Genomic DNA, 13,570 nt, shown 5'->3' on the forward strand with positions numbered 1-13,570 from the left:
TTCGAGACACCATGCTGTAAAAATGTTCGAACGGAATACGCGACAACCGGTCACTTCGGCGTTCGACGAAACAATGAGGGTGGCTGGTGGCGAGTCGGGGCGCGGGGGGCCTTGTGTTGCAGGTGGGGAAAAACGGGACTACCAACATCGCGGCGGTGAGACGCCGGAGCGACTTACAACGAACGATGGCGCCATCTATCGGTCCGATGCGACGTCTACGACGTACTCTCTCTATAAAGACCTCGGATATACAAACGGCACAAATAATAAGTATTTATTGGTCTTAAATCACTTAACAACTATTTTCCAATAGAATAGTTAAACGATACACAAAATCATGAGACTTTGATACTTGCAATAGGAGAACCTGTGCTACAAGTATCAATTTCTTCCATATGTCTAAAACATTATGTAATAAGAGACATTATTAGTTGCCAATACAAAAGTTAGAAATTAAAGAAAAATAAGCCAAAGTAAAACGGTAATATACAAGGGAGTGCGCGTGTGTGTGTGTGTGTGTGTGTGTGTGTGTGTGTGTGTGTGTGTGTGTGTGTGTGTCTGTGTATGTGTGTGTTAAAGTTTACTATAATACACCAACATATTATGCAGATTATCAGTCTTTGTGCTTTCTTGTCTTTGGTCGACGCATTTGAATTCAAGAATGATCTGATCTGCTCATTCAGTCTTTCTTAAACATCTGTGGTTGATATTGTAAAACACAAAACTTCGTAAGGTAAACAGTCTTTATTATGCCTCTGTAACTTTAAAACTGCATGACTAATGAATAGGTGAAGGTGGCGGCAGCCATTTGCAATCAATCTTATCAATCATGTTCAGTCCATTCTGCCTTATGTATTCAAGCCGGCACTCATAAATACATAATGTTGTAGTATCGCCGCATATCTGAGCCGCAGACGGTGTCCTACTGCGTTGTGCATTGAAAACACACAACGCCACCTAGTGAGCTATCTAATAGTTTAGAATTAGCTACTTCTGAAACTATTGACAAGCGCCATCTACAATTTTGATGTGACACTCAATTGACTATGCAGATCTATAATATGTCTTTCCTTATTAAACATCTGTGGTCGATTTTGTAAAACTCATATCTTTTGTAACGTAAACAATCTTTATTATGCCGCTGTAATTTTAAAACTGACTAATGAATGGGTGAAGGTGGCGGCAGCCATTTGCAATCAATTTTATCAATCATGTTCAGTCCATTCCGCCTTATGTAGTCGAGCCGGCACTCATAAGTACATATGTTGTAATATCGGCGCATGTCTGAGCCGCAGACAGGGTCGTATTGAGTCGTGCAGAGGCATTCGTTCTCGGCGAAGCCTGTCCATTGCCCTGATTGGCTGAGGCACGGCTTTAGCAGGCAGAGGAGTATTGAGACTACTGGAAAAGAAATGGTTCGTTAGTGAAAAGATCACGGGTTGTTGTTATTTTAGGACAGTCTACCTCTGAGATCAGATGAATGAATAACTCCTCCACACCACACCACACTGAACACGACGCGCCCGCTCAAACGATATCCCTGGGCTAGGGGTTTAATAAAGGCTAGTGGTGAGGACTAGCACTCACCGAAGCACAATGCAATCGACAAATCGATGGCGTGAGACCGCTCCATGTGAATGGGGCGCGACCAGACAGTCCCCACAACGCCCAGTGTTCAGTTAATCTGAATTCTGGACTTACAAGAGTCTTAGGAACCGCCATTAAGATATTGTTTGTCACCTGCAATACCTGCAGCTGCATTTCTGCACAATCTGTGTATTTTCTTTGACAACGTCTTCGAAACTTTGGAGGCAATTTTTAAGCTTAAATTACTGGCTCGGTGTATTTCTAGCCTCTAATGTAGACTGGATTTCTTTAATTATTGGTAAAAGATTCCACCTACCTACTTATAAAGTCTAAACTTCATAAAATCCACTCGGTTCTTCGCACCGCCCCTCTCTAATCACTCCAATATGGTACCCCATCTGTGCTAAATGTCGGTGCGCGCACTCAAACTCGCACATATTGTTGTAAGTCACCCCGTTAGAGGCACAGAGGGGCATGTAGACCCTCCCGCAGGGGCAAGAGGGGGTGGGGGGATAGTTCTCGTGCGCTGATACCAACACCGTGAGAAGCGAGCACACTGTGGAACCAAACAAAACATTGCATGAGTGTAATCAAGCAAGCTAAAAATTTTGGCAAAGATTTGAATAGATAGCAAAGGAGTTATAAGTATCTAAAATCTACCATAATTTCATAAAGTTTAGTAAACAGGCAATATTCGTCCCCAATATGTACGTCCTCTCGTTTCGACTTTTCCTTTTTTATTAAATGCTATCGGTAGGGGTTCATACTTGTCATCAATACAGGGTGTTTATAGGGTTCCGTAGTCAACTAGGAACCCTTATAGTTTCGCCATGTCTGTCTGTCCGTCCGTCCGTCCGCGGATAATCTCAGTAACCGTTAGCACTAGAAAGCTGAAATTTGGTACCAATATGTATATCAATCACGCCAACAAAGTGCAAAAATAAAAAATGGAAAAAAATGTTTTATTAGATGTAAAGTGGGGGCTGATATTTTTTTTCATTCCAACCCCAACATGTGATATATCGTTGGATAGGTATTTAAAAATGAATAAGGGTTTACTAAGAACGTTTTTTGATAATATTAATATTTTCGGAAACAATCGCTCCTAAAGGAAAAAAAAGTGCGTCCCCCCCCCCTCTAACATTTGAACCATATCTTTAAAAAAAATGAAAAAAATCACAAAAGTAGAACTTATAAAGACTTTCTAGGAAAATTGTTTTGAACTTGTTAGGTTCAGTAGTTTTTTGACAAAAATACGGAAAACTACGGAACCCTACACTGAGCGTGGCCCGACACGCTCTTGGCCGATTTTTTTTAAATGACGCGTCAGTAGTAGTACTAACTGGCTATTAACAGCAGCCACCCGAAAGACCCCAAATGATAGTACAAAATATACATTTTCTATAAAAAAAAACAATAAAAAGCAAAACTATGTATAAACCACGCTGTAAAAACAAGTAATTACCCAATACATTTCGACTTACCCAATATTAGCTTCATTTTCCAGCACCCAAGTCTGTCCTTCCTCCAACGTGCGCCCCTTTATACACCTCACTTTAATCGCTTTATTCGCAATTGCGCGAATACGTCGTATTAATTGATAAAACTGCGATGTTCTGCGTCAAATCGACGGCGCTTCCGTTACGATTCGCATACATTAACTATTGTTTTTGTGGCATAATCATCGCGCCTGGATGCGCCTGTATGTATGTAACTATTTACTATACTTAGGCTCATCTGTAGACCTATAGTAGGTAAATATGTAGGTACCTATGTAACTACAAATTTACTATAGGTGCTTAGGTAGGTACTTCTAGAGTTTATCTTGAGATGATCTAAGCAGATTTTTGATATGTTGACACCTTGATGAACACTAAAAGCCTATAGGCGTAATCTTTCTATTGTATCTGGACTAGTGCAAGGTGTTAAGTAAAGTCAAACATAGTAGGTACAAAAAGTACCTAGTCAGAGTAGTTAGTCCCCAAATCTAGACCGGCCTTCTAGTAGTAATTACCGTATTCTTACCAACCACTATATCTAGTATACCGCCACTTTTACGAACACAAAAACCGCGAACTTCTGAAACAAAAAAAACAATTTTCTGTCGTGATTACGACCAATTACGACGTTGATCTCCCAGTCTGCTCAGTGTGCCCTACAATATATTCCCGTAATTTTAGGTAACTAAATAAACATCCTCTCTGGTAGTCACGGGGAACACCCTTGGCGGGTACTAGTAGTCTGGTACTCAGGACTCTGGGAATTAACCTATTTTTTTTTTATAGTCGATGCTCGCTGACATTGATGGTTAGGAACAAGGAAGTAGGTTTGTCATGCTCGGTTCGGTTGTTGAACTAATAAAAGTCGACCTTCGAGTTCAACGTATTCGTTCAGTCATACCTTTACAAGTCAACGTATTTTTTTAATACACTCACAATTTTGTCGTGACGAGCTTAGTACGACACACGTGCGAAAAAAGGTGTAGGTATTTAATTTATCGCAATAAGTAGCGATAAATAAAATACAATCAAGGGGCTGTTTTGTGATCTATAAATCGATAAGCCCATAATTACTGCTTACATCTAGAGCGACTTCAAGTACGTACGTACTTCGCTGGCTCAGCGACCCGAAGTGGATCTTGGCCTCCGACACTAGACTTCGCCATTCGCTCCTTTCCTGTGCGATCTGATGCCATCCAGCAGTCACTTGAAGGGCACACAGGTCTTTCTGGACCTCGTCAGTCCATCGGTACCTGGGCCTTCCAACCGGCCGGCCGTTTCTCAGTGGCCGCACGATCCTCTTCCACCCTCTCCAAATGGCCGAGCCAGCGAAGACGGGCAGCCTTCCTCTCGCCGATGATGTACTTCAAATACCGACCCGAAGTAAGTTGACGAACGAACCTGTACTTGCTTCCCAGTGTTCTTGTAAAAGATAAAGTTAATATAATTATCTAATCCGCATACAATCTTTTATTTCACGGCCCTAAAATAACGATACGTTCTGGCCTAGCGCTTGCTACGCCGCGGTCCTGGGTTCGAATCCCGGTAAGGGCATTTATTTGTGTGACGAGCACAGATATTTGTTCCTGAGTCATGGATGTTTTCTATGTATATAAGTATTTGTAATTATATTGTATATATCGTTGTCTGAGTACTTGCAACACAAGCCTTCTTGAGCTTACCGCGGGACTCAGTCAATCTGTATAAGAATGTCCTATAATATTTATTTATTTTCCCCTCACTAGCTCGGAAACACGTGTTTTGTCCTTTAATACCAGCGGGTAAAAACGCATTTTATCCACTAGTGGGTAAAGTAATTTGACCTTGAATAAAGTCAAATTAACTGCTTTAAAATTGATAAAAGTAGGTGAATCTAGTAATAAAGATGATTTACCACCTGTGGAACTACTGGAAGCAGTGATAAACGCATTTTTTGCGTTGTAGTTTCCTCGCTATAGTGAGGGGAAAAGTTTTGTGTTACACTCGGGTGCAAATGTATTTTACTTCTCGTGTGTTAAAAAACTCGCAAGTTCAGGATTCTATTCTCGAACCACTCGCTTCGCTCGTGGTTCAACTATAGAATCCTTTCACTTGCTCGTTTTTCAATTCCACACTCGGCGTTAAAATACTACTTTGCCCCCTTGTATAACAAATAACTATTATTTACATATAGCATAGGTAATTTCAATACAACAGATGCTGACTGTACCTATTCCACATACTAGGTAACATATTAAGCATGTTAAAGAATGTAAGTAGGTACTGCATAGTTATCTTGAGTGACCTAACAAATACTTACCTTTAAAAACTAATATTTACAATACTTATTTGCTGTAAAATAAAATAACAAACTGTGCTTGGTGCAGTGGTTATTACCCAAGACCGGTTACACTGGAATAATGCAGATATAGCAGGTGAGATAATGGTTAACTTAACTTAACACGAGTACTTGCTTGTACATATTAACCCCCTTATTCATAAAACGTTCATTAAAGTTAGCAAGGCGATAAAGTTCGTTTGTCCCTTTCTATCACACCAATACGTCGGAAAGGGACAAACGAACTTTAGCGGCTTGATAACTTTAGTGAACGTTTATGAATAAGCGGGGTCTTACCCCCTTGAAGAGATTCCTACAGATTATTCAACAGGTAATTCAATGAATTGAGTTGTTTCTCCGTTATTTTCACCCCAGCGCCACCTGTTTGTAAACTTAGAGTCGGTATATCTTAGACGGGATCCGGAAATTATGAATGGGCTGACTCTTGGCCACAGACTAGCCAAATGCAAAGACGTGGCCTATGATAGAGTGAGGTCGCCCAGAAGATGCCTCTTCACAGTCTTCACCCTAGATCTACCTAGACTAGGGTTAGTGAGGTGAGGCCTATATACCTCATAAAGTACGCACAGTGACGTACAGTCAATAATTGTCTTGGTATGCTCCGATATCTCTGATGGTGACTGTAATACCTACTGTATTTGGACTTCTTCAGATAGATGCCCATATCACATTTGTATCGATCATTCATAAATCTGCTTCGATGTAAAAGGAGAATTTATCCGAAAGAAATGTGACGATGTTTACCTTATAGGATATTTGGATATTTTATAAAAGCGCAAAAAAACGTAAGGTTAACTTGAACGTCAGTTGCAGATTCCCTAAAATGGAGGGCGAAAAGGAAAATTTACTTTACGTCGGAAGTGTGAGTCATTATTTAAGGAAAGGTATTTCTTTATCAATGTTTACGTAAAGGAACAGAATCCAAAAATACAGTAACAGGTAAATACGCGATAAATATCCCTTTTCAGCGACAATTATAATAATTATCCGGTTCCGGTGTCGTGTCGTGTCGTGATAATTGTCGTGTCAGCGTGTCGGGATTGAATAATGGGTTTTCACACATTTTTAATGTTTTTGGCCGTGAGGGCTCAATATGGAAATATTAGCTTTATTTCAGTAAGTCTGAACACCACACTAATTCATGGAAGCGGTCCGCCGAGAATGAGCTACGAGCGGCCGATGAGAGGAAGGCGTGGCGAGAGCTGGTGAAGGCACTGTGCACCTGGCGTGCCTTAGGACCACAACAACAAAATCAAATCCATCACATTAATAAATATTATATTTAACAAAATCATCACCTCAGTCGATTCCGTCTAGCACGATTAGATTTTGAAATATTTAAGTGGTCAAATCAAGGCGCTGGTCCAATAATCTTCCTTCCCTAGGCATCTAAAGTAAAGAAAAATATGTTTCCGATTTTTTTACCCATTTTGAAAACTGTTTGACGGCATCAGCACAGGAGTAGGTCGCCACGATATAGGATCTTGCATAATGCATGATCTCACCTATATTTCTGGGTAAGTAAGCAATGATGCAGCTGCCCCCTTCAGATCTCTGCACATAAGGAAAAATGTTTGTGACTAGCCCTCAAGTTATTGACATCCTTACATCGAACTGATAAGGGTCGGTAGTCACGATGGCGTAACTTCATATTGTCATCCAGGTCATAATTAAACACTTAGCAACACTTAACAAATGGCATTACGCCATTCAATAAATCTTACACGGTAAGGACTATATCTGCTATCATCATCATATCAGTCCTTTATTGCCCACTGCTGATCATAGGCCTATCTAAATAATCAGTCTAATCTAATATAGTTGATGGGCAATTTTTTTCAAATTTGTCCACCCTACTTTTTTTTTGGATTTGGAAATTTTTATGTGCCTTCCACTCAGAATCGCGAGCTCTTTCCATCCATCCTGATACGAGAAAAAAAGTGTCCCAAGTTTTTTTCCCATTCCGTTACCATTTTTACATACATGTTGTATGGCGGTAACGGAATGGAAGGTTTGAAAAATGTATGGAAATGTTGGGACATTTTTTTTCTCCTATCAGGATCGAAAGCTGCTACAAAAAAAGTGGGGTATCTAGACAACTTTGAAAAAATGGCCCAGTTATAGTTTTAAGGGCAATATTGTTTAACCGCTGACACCCGAGATTCCAAAATTGAAAAGCGTAGCAAGTGTTTCTAAAAGTGGAATCTTGAGCGTTACGATTGTTGTGAGGGCTCCAAGGGGCGGGGGTGAAACAACTTTTGCCACCAAGTGAAAACAATAGGTAACTATGAAATGTCAAATCCAAATTAATTACCTTCGTAATTTAAATTACTACGATATTTAATAGATATATCATCATCATCATATCAGCCCTTTATCGCCCACTGCTAGCATATTAGGCCTCTCTTCTAGTACGCCACTTGTCCCGGTCCTGGGCTAGTCTCATCCAGTTGTGATCCGCAATTCTTCGGATGTCATCGACACATATATATAGTTAAATAAAAGTTAATCCAACAGCTAGCAATTGCAATATAATAAAACAACTCATGTTATTCATCAGACTTTCTTTGCCGGTTTTGCCACACACGTTGATAAGTAAATGCAACTTCCTCATTAGCTTTATAACGAGAGCTTCTACCAGTTGGAGTGGTAAACAAGAAATCTCCGTTTGCATACCTATCTAGGCTATCTATACCTAGGTAGGTACTCATCTTGTCTTCATATCGTTTGTACACACAGTCTGTTGGCTCAAAGCTAGCACGACATGACTGATGTTTACTCACGAACGCCGTGATTCCTGATTCCTTCGAAAGTGACGTCATCAAAGAGGTCTCGGGTTTACCTGCTGGTGCTTACTTAAAAGTGACGTCACACGGTGAATGTAAGTACAACATAGTTTGTACAACGTGGTGTAATCAGCGTAACCTTATTGTAGATCTAATTCGAAGGGAAAAGGTAAGCGGTACGTACGTGTAAGTAGTGTTGAGTAGTCGTCATAAAAATAAAAGAGCGGAACCAAAGTATAGTAAGGAATACCTATTCCTCATGGGTTGATAGGTACATACGTAGCTAAATACACAAACGCTCACGATAATATCGTTGTCGTATAGCTAAGGTCCCTCTATCGCTCTTCTGTATTTGGCGAAACTCAGCCAGACTGCGTTTCGATCGGCGTTTAGCGTCAACGATTGTATTTCATGGCGTCTCCTGACCTGACTGAATGCACTGTCAGCTCTAGATGTCCTAAATAGTACTTATTATTGCTACTACCCGACTACCCGTATCATGATTATCTTCAACAAGAATAATAGCAAATAATAGATACCTATTTGCCGCGGAGTAATATCCACATTCATTTATAATACGTAATAGGATACGGGTTATGCATGCCTAGATAATGCGAGGATCATGGATGCTAGGTCATTGATCTGTTACTATACATACTTACCTACTGATAAATGCGCACTGAGGTAAGATTGTGACAACCTTAGCTATCTAAACAGTGCCAAGGGACGCCCCTTGTACATTACCATATATTTTTCTATCCAGTTCCCACTAATTATGACGAATTCTTCGCAAATAACATAACAAATCATAAAATAAGTAAAAACCTCTTGGGATTAGTCAACATCACAACGAATACTGTTTATATTTATATTCCCGTATATTGTTCGGCTTCGCAGAACGGACGTAAATATATTTAGCAGTGATTGACACGTTCATAATTTAATTATATTCATATATTTCCTGTTCAACAGATTACTGTAAATTACATAAATCCATACTAATATTACAAATGGGAATGTGTGTGTGTCTGTTTGTTTGTCCGTCTTTCACGGCAAAACGTAGCAACGAATTGACGTGATTTTTTAAGTGGATATAGTTGAAGGGATGGAGGAGAGTGACATAGGCTACAGCGGGCAAAAGCTAGTTAGGTATAATTATGACCTTAAAGTATAGAAGTATATGTAACTAGGAGTTTTTTTGCAGAATGAAAGGACATTAGGTACTTAAGTAGTGATTTCTTATATCGATAAATTAAAGTATCGATGCATTCCTATACCTATACAAGTGATGTGTGAGATAAAAATACATACCTAGTACCTAGTACATATTTTTTTTGTAATTATAAAAAAATATCGGTAATGAAATCATAGGTACCCAATGCCTATATAATTAGGTCAAAACTATAGAAACTCATGTAAGTACCTAGCTAAATATTTTTATGTAAAAAAGGCAACATACTTAACTATATTGGTTCGTTCTCAAAAAAATGTGGCACCGTCAGGGTAAAGTGAATGAAAAAAAATCGTTTTGATAGTGAAAATGGTTTTTTGTATCTTTTTGGATTTAAATATGTTTTTGAGTGCATCAATGATACGGAATTTGCAGGAGGGAACGAAATAGTCGTAAAAACGTAGAACTTATAGCGAGTTGAAATTTTAGACATACAGGAGAAAGTGAATAGACAGGGTAGCAGGGAAAACGTGGCAGGATAAAGAGAGTTTGAATAAAAAAACAAGTTTACCACTAATAATTCAACGTATATCGACTATTATGATTTCGTTAGGATTCAATTTTTTTCTTTAAGTAGAAACAAAAGGAAAAAAAAAGTATTTTTTTAAACAATATCCATTATTTTTTATTCAAAACAGTTGAAGTACAGTAAGTGATATCTGATTATTATTTTCAGTCACGATGCCTGCAGTGTTTGACTGGTAGAGAATGCCTTAAGGCATTATGTACACCATTTTGTACTTTTTTATGTGCAATAAAGAATAAATAAATAAGTACCTACAATCACAGTCTTGTAAAACAACAAAGCACATATCATGATTCACAATGTGAGTTGTACTTGTGGATGTAATGCCTGCAATGGCTGCCCCAGTGGAAGAGTTGGTTCGTCTCCTTGATGTCTCCTTGGTAACAGATGTCGAGATAATGAGGTCAGTATTTAAATAAAATGAGGGCCACTCTAGGGCCGGACGGTGTGCCTTGGCTCTTTAAACATCTTGGAAGTAGATTACGTGGCCACATTGACGACTGCCTCCGAGAGGGTATAAATTCTCGTTGGAAGGTGGGCAGACTGTGCCTTTCGAAAAAAGGGTAGTCCAGCTGACTGTCCCTTAGGATACCGTCCCATTGTCCTCCTAGATGAAACTGGCACGATGTTGAGCGCATCATCGTAAGTCTCATCTACTGCTGTGCACGCATTTTGAAAGACACGTGCCCAAACATCAGAGATCGGGTTCCGGGAGGAGCGATAGACGCAATTGATGCGCTGCATAAATACAGTGGTCTGGTAGCAGAGAAAAGGCAGGGAGCTATCGCAGTATCTCTTGACATTGCCAATTACTTCGGCTTTCTTCCTTATGTGGTAATAAAATAGGCGCATTGCTTCCACGATGCGCCTTTCTATTTGAAGATCATCATTCACCATAGGGCATTACCTTGCAGATAGAGTACTGCTCAATGAATCAGGAGGAAGATGCCTAGAAAGACGAATGGAGTGTGGTGTTCCTACCGGCTGCGCCATATAAACGTATAGGGACAGGTCAATGAGACTACGTGCTCAAATCAAGACTGACTTCTTTATTCTTCTTCTTACCCACATGCATATTCATAATAATCATAACCTACCCACAGTTTTCCACAGGGGTCGGTACTGGGCGCCTGCTCTGGAGCATTGGCTTTGACTTGGCTATCAGAGTAGTCCAACTTCTCCGCATGATCACCATTTGTTATGCCGATGACACAATAGTAGCCGTGAGGGGAAGAAAGTACCAGGATAATAAGGAGAGCCACAGTGGTAACTGAGCTCACAGTTAGGCGCATTAATTTGTTTGGGCTTGCGGTGTTACTCGCCACGACCGATGACGTGGTTTTCGAAGGAAAGGTTGGCTTCTGCCCGAAGAAAGTGATTGCTGCCGACCTAGCCAAAATGATAATCGTTGACGCTATACGCCGATCGAAATGCAATCTGGTTCTGTAATGCCTATATGCAAGAGCGATAGGGATGTTGCCTTGCCTGTTGGCGGTGAGGCGGTCCCTCTTACGCCCCAAATTAAGTACTTGGGCTTAAATTCAAACCAAAATTGGTACTCCGAGGAACATTTTATCAAATTGGTTCCTAGCCTCGTCGGGACTGCTTCGGCGCTGAGCAGACTATTGCCCAATATCGAAGGACCCAATGCACCATATCGGCGCTTATATGCGAACGTCATCCGCAGCGTGTATACAGAATTTCAGCTCAGTCGGTTGAATATTTCTGCTTCAAATTGGGTTGCAAGATTTGACCTCAACATACATACAAACATACATACATACATACATTGCAAGTTAGTAAAAACCATGTCAAAATAGCTTTTTTTTACTTGTGTTTCTTTATCCTGTCAACAGTCACTTTACCCTGCAGAGTGATGGCAGGATAAAGTTACACAGGGTGTAGTGAAAATCCGATTAACTAGATATTATCTCCGAAACTGTTGATAATACAACTGTCATAATTTTAATATAAATAGTTATACTTCAATACAACATTAAAATGTTATTGGTAAAAAAACTGCCGTATTAATATTTTAAAATAATCATGCCAGAATAAAGTGGACATACCTGTTACAAACTCCGAACGTCACACTTTGAAAACTTCTAACCACAAGACCGCAGCACCTCACACACAAACCTTTACACCGGCGGCTAGAACCATACTGGCTACGTGTTTTACGTATATTAGGGCCTCAATAAGACTTTCTGTGTGTGAGTGAGGTGCAATACCGCGGACGCACAGGATATGGAGAAAATATCGCTGGAAAAACTTTGAAGGTGAAAATTAGTGTTCAAAAGTAATCGAAACATCCCGTGCAACGTATATTTAAGAATATAGTAGTCTATTCTCTACAAAAAACGATATTTTATTATCATAAAACTGCAATTTAATAATCTATAGAGCGAAAACTTGAGCAGTGTCGCGTTGTGACAAGGCAGGGTACAGTAGAAAACGGTCTTCTTTAATTTTTTTTTACAAAAGTATTATATTTATAGAAAAAATATGTGTTGGCCTCGATGTGTCACGTTAATGCCTACTTATGAAAATTTTAATTATATGTGAAAATTATATATTTCGCATACTTTCTATTCAAAAACGTGATGGCAGGGTACGATGCCACTATTTTGAGAATTACCCCTAAACCAATTTTGTTATTGACAATGCGAGCAAATGAAACCAATAACTTAGTCAAGGGCCTACTTACCTACACAATGGTATAAGATAGTTCACTTTCAATATTAATAAATGGGTAGTGTCAATATCTATTATTTAATGATGGTTGTCATTAGGGAGTAGACGTTGTTATTTACAATAAATATCGATAATAGAGCTTTTAGATATAATGTTTACGTTTATTTTTAATTAATCCGATTGTAATTTGCGTAGACACCTACTTAATACGAGTAATTATGTATTATATTTGTGTAAACTTACAGCATTATGTCCTTAAAAGTATTCTCTGCTTTGCCTAAAGGTTGACTGGTAGAGAATGCCTTATGGCATTAAGTTCGCCTATTGTACATTGTATTTCTTTGTTCAATAAAGATTAAATAAATAAATAAAATTATCACATTATCCGACCCGATCCCGATATCGGATTTCGGAAGGATTTCAAAAGCAAAAATTTAAAATCTAGGATAAAATGCCTTCAATGTTTTTGCCTTTTTTTTGCGTATAGTTTGTGCTAGATTTCCTCTAAGTCTACATTTAGTACACCTACTCGTACTTACAAGATTACATTTATTATTCTCCACTACCTAGGTTGTCTGGAAGAGATCGCTCTTTAGCGATAAGACCGCCTCTTGTTTTACCTCTTAAGTTGTTGTGTATACTTACTATATTGTTTCCTGTAGTGAGGTGTGCAATAATAGTTATTTACAAGGGGGCAAAGTTGTATTTTAACACACGAGAAGTAAAATACATTTGCAACCGAGTGTAACACAAAACTTTTCCCCTCACTATAGCGAGGAAACTACAACGCAAAAAATGCGTTTATCACTGCTTCCAGTAGTTCTACAGGTGGTAAATCATCTTTATTACTAGATTCACCTACTTTTATCAATTTTAAAGCAGTTAATTTGACTTTATTCAAGGTCAAAT

The 13,570-nt window shown here is 39.1% G+C and overlaps 1 protein-coding gene across 4 annotated transcripts; it reads right to left on the bottom strand.

The window, feature by feature from the left end:
* Nucleotides 1–276: 276 nt before the first annotated feature.
* LOC125231067 (serine protease inhibitor Kazal-type 1-like) lies at nt 277–3,810 on the bottom strand. Of its 4 annotated transcripts, none has more exons than XM_048136413.1 (3): nt 3,072–3,810; nt 1,904–2,143; nt 277–1,398 (listed from the first exon to the last, which is right to left on the bottom strand). In XM_048136413.1, exons 1-2 carry the CDS (start codon nt 3,085–3,087, stop codon nt 1,917–1,919), a joined length of 243 nt encoding a protein of 80 aa, XP_047992370.1. In that variant the 5' UTR covers nt 3,088–3,810; the 3' UTR covers nt 277–1,398; nt 1,904–1,916. The 4 variants fall into 4 exon arrangements, with proteins under 4 accessions (XP_047992370.1, XP_047992369.1, XP_047992367.1 ...); XM_048136412.1 differs by having other exon boundaries at nt 277–1,401; nt 1,908–2,143; nt 3,072–3,808; XM_048136410.1 differs by having other exon boundaries at nt 277–1,401; nt 3,072–3,792.
* Between the last annotated feature and the right edge of the window lie 9,760 nt (nt 3,811–13,570).

This window comes from Leguminivora glycinivorella, chromosome 11, assembly GCF_023078275.1.
Source record: "Leguminivora glycinivorella isolate SPB_JAAS2020 chromosome 11, LegGlyc_1.1, whole genome shotgun sequence".
NCBI classification, from domain to species: domain Eukaryota; kingdom Metazoa; phylum Arthropoda; class Insecta; order Lepidoptera; family Tortricidae; genus Leguminivora; species Leguminivora glycinivorella.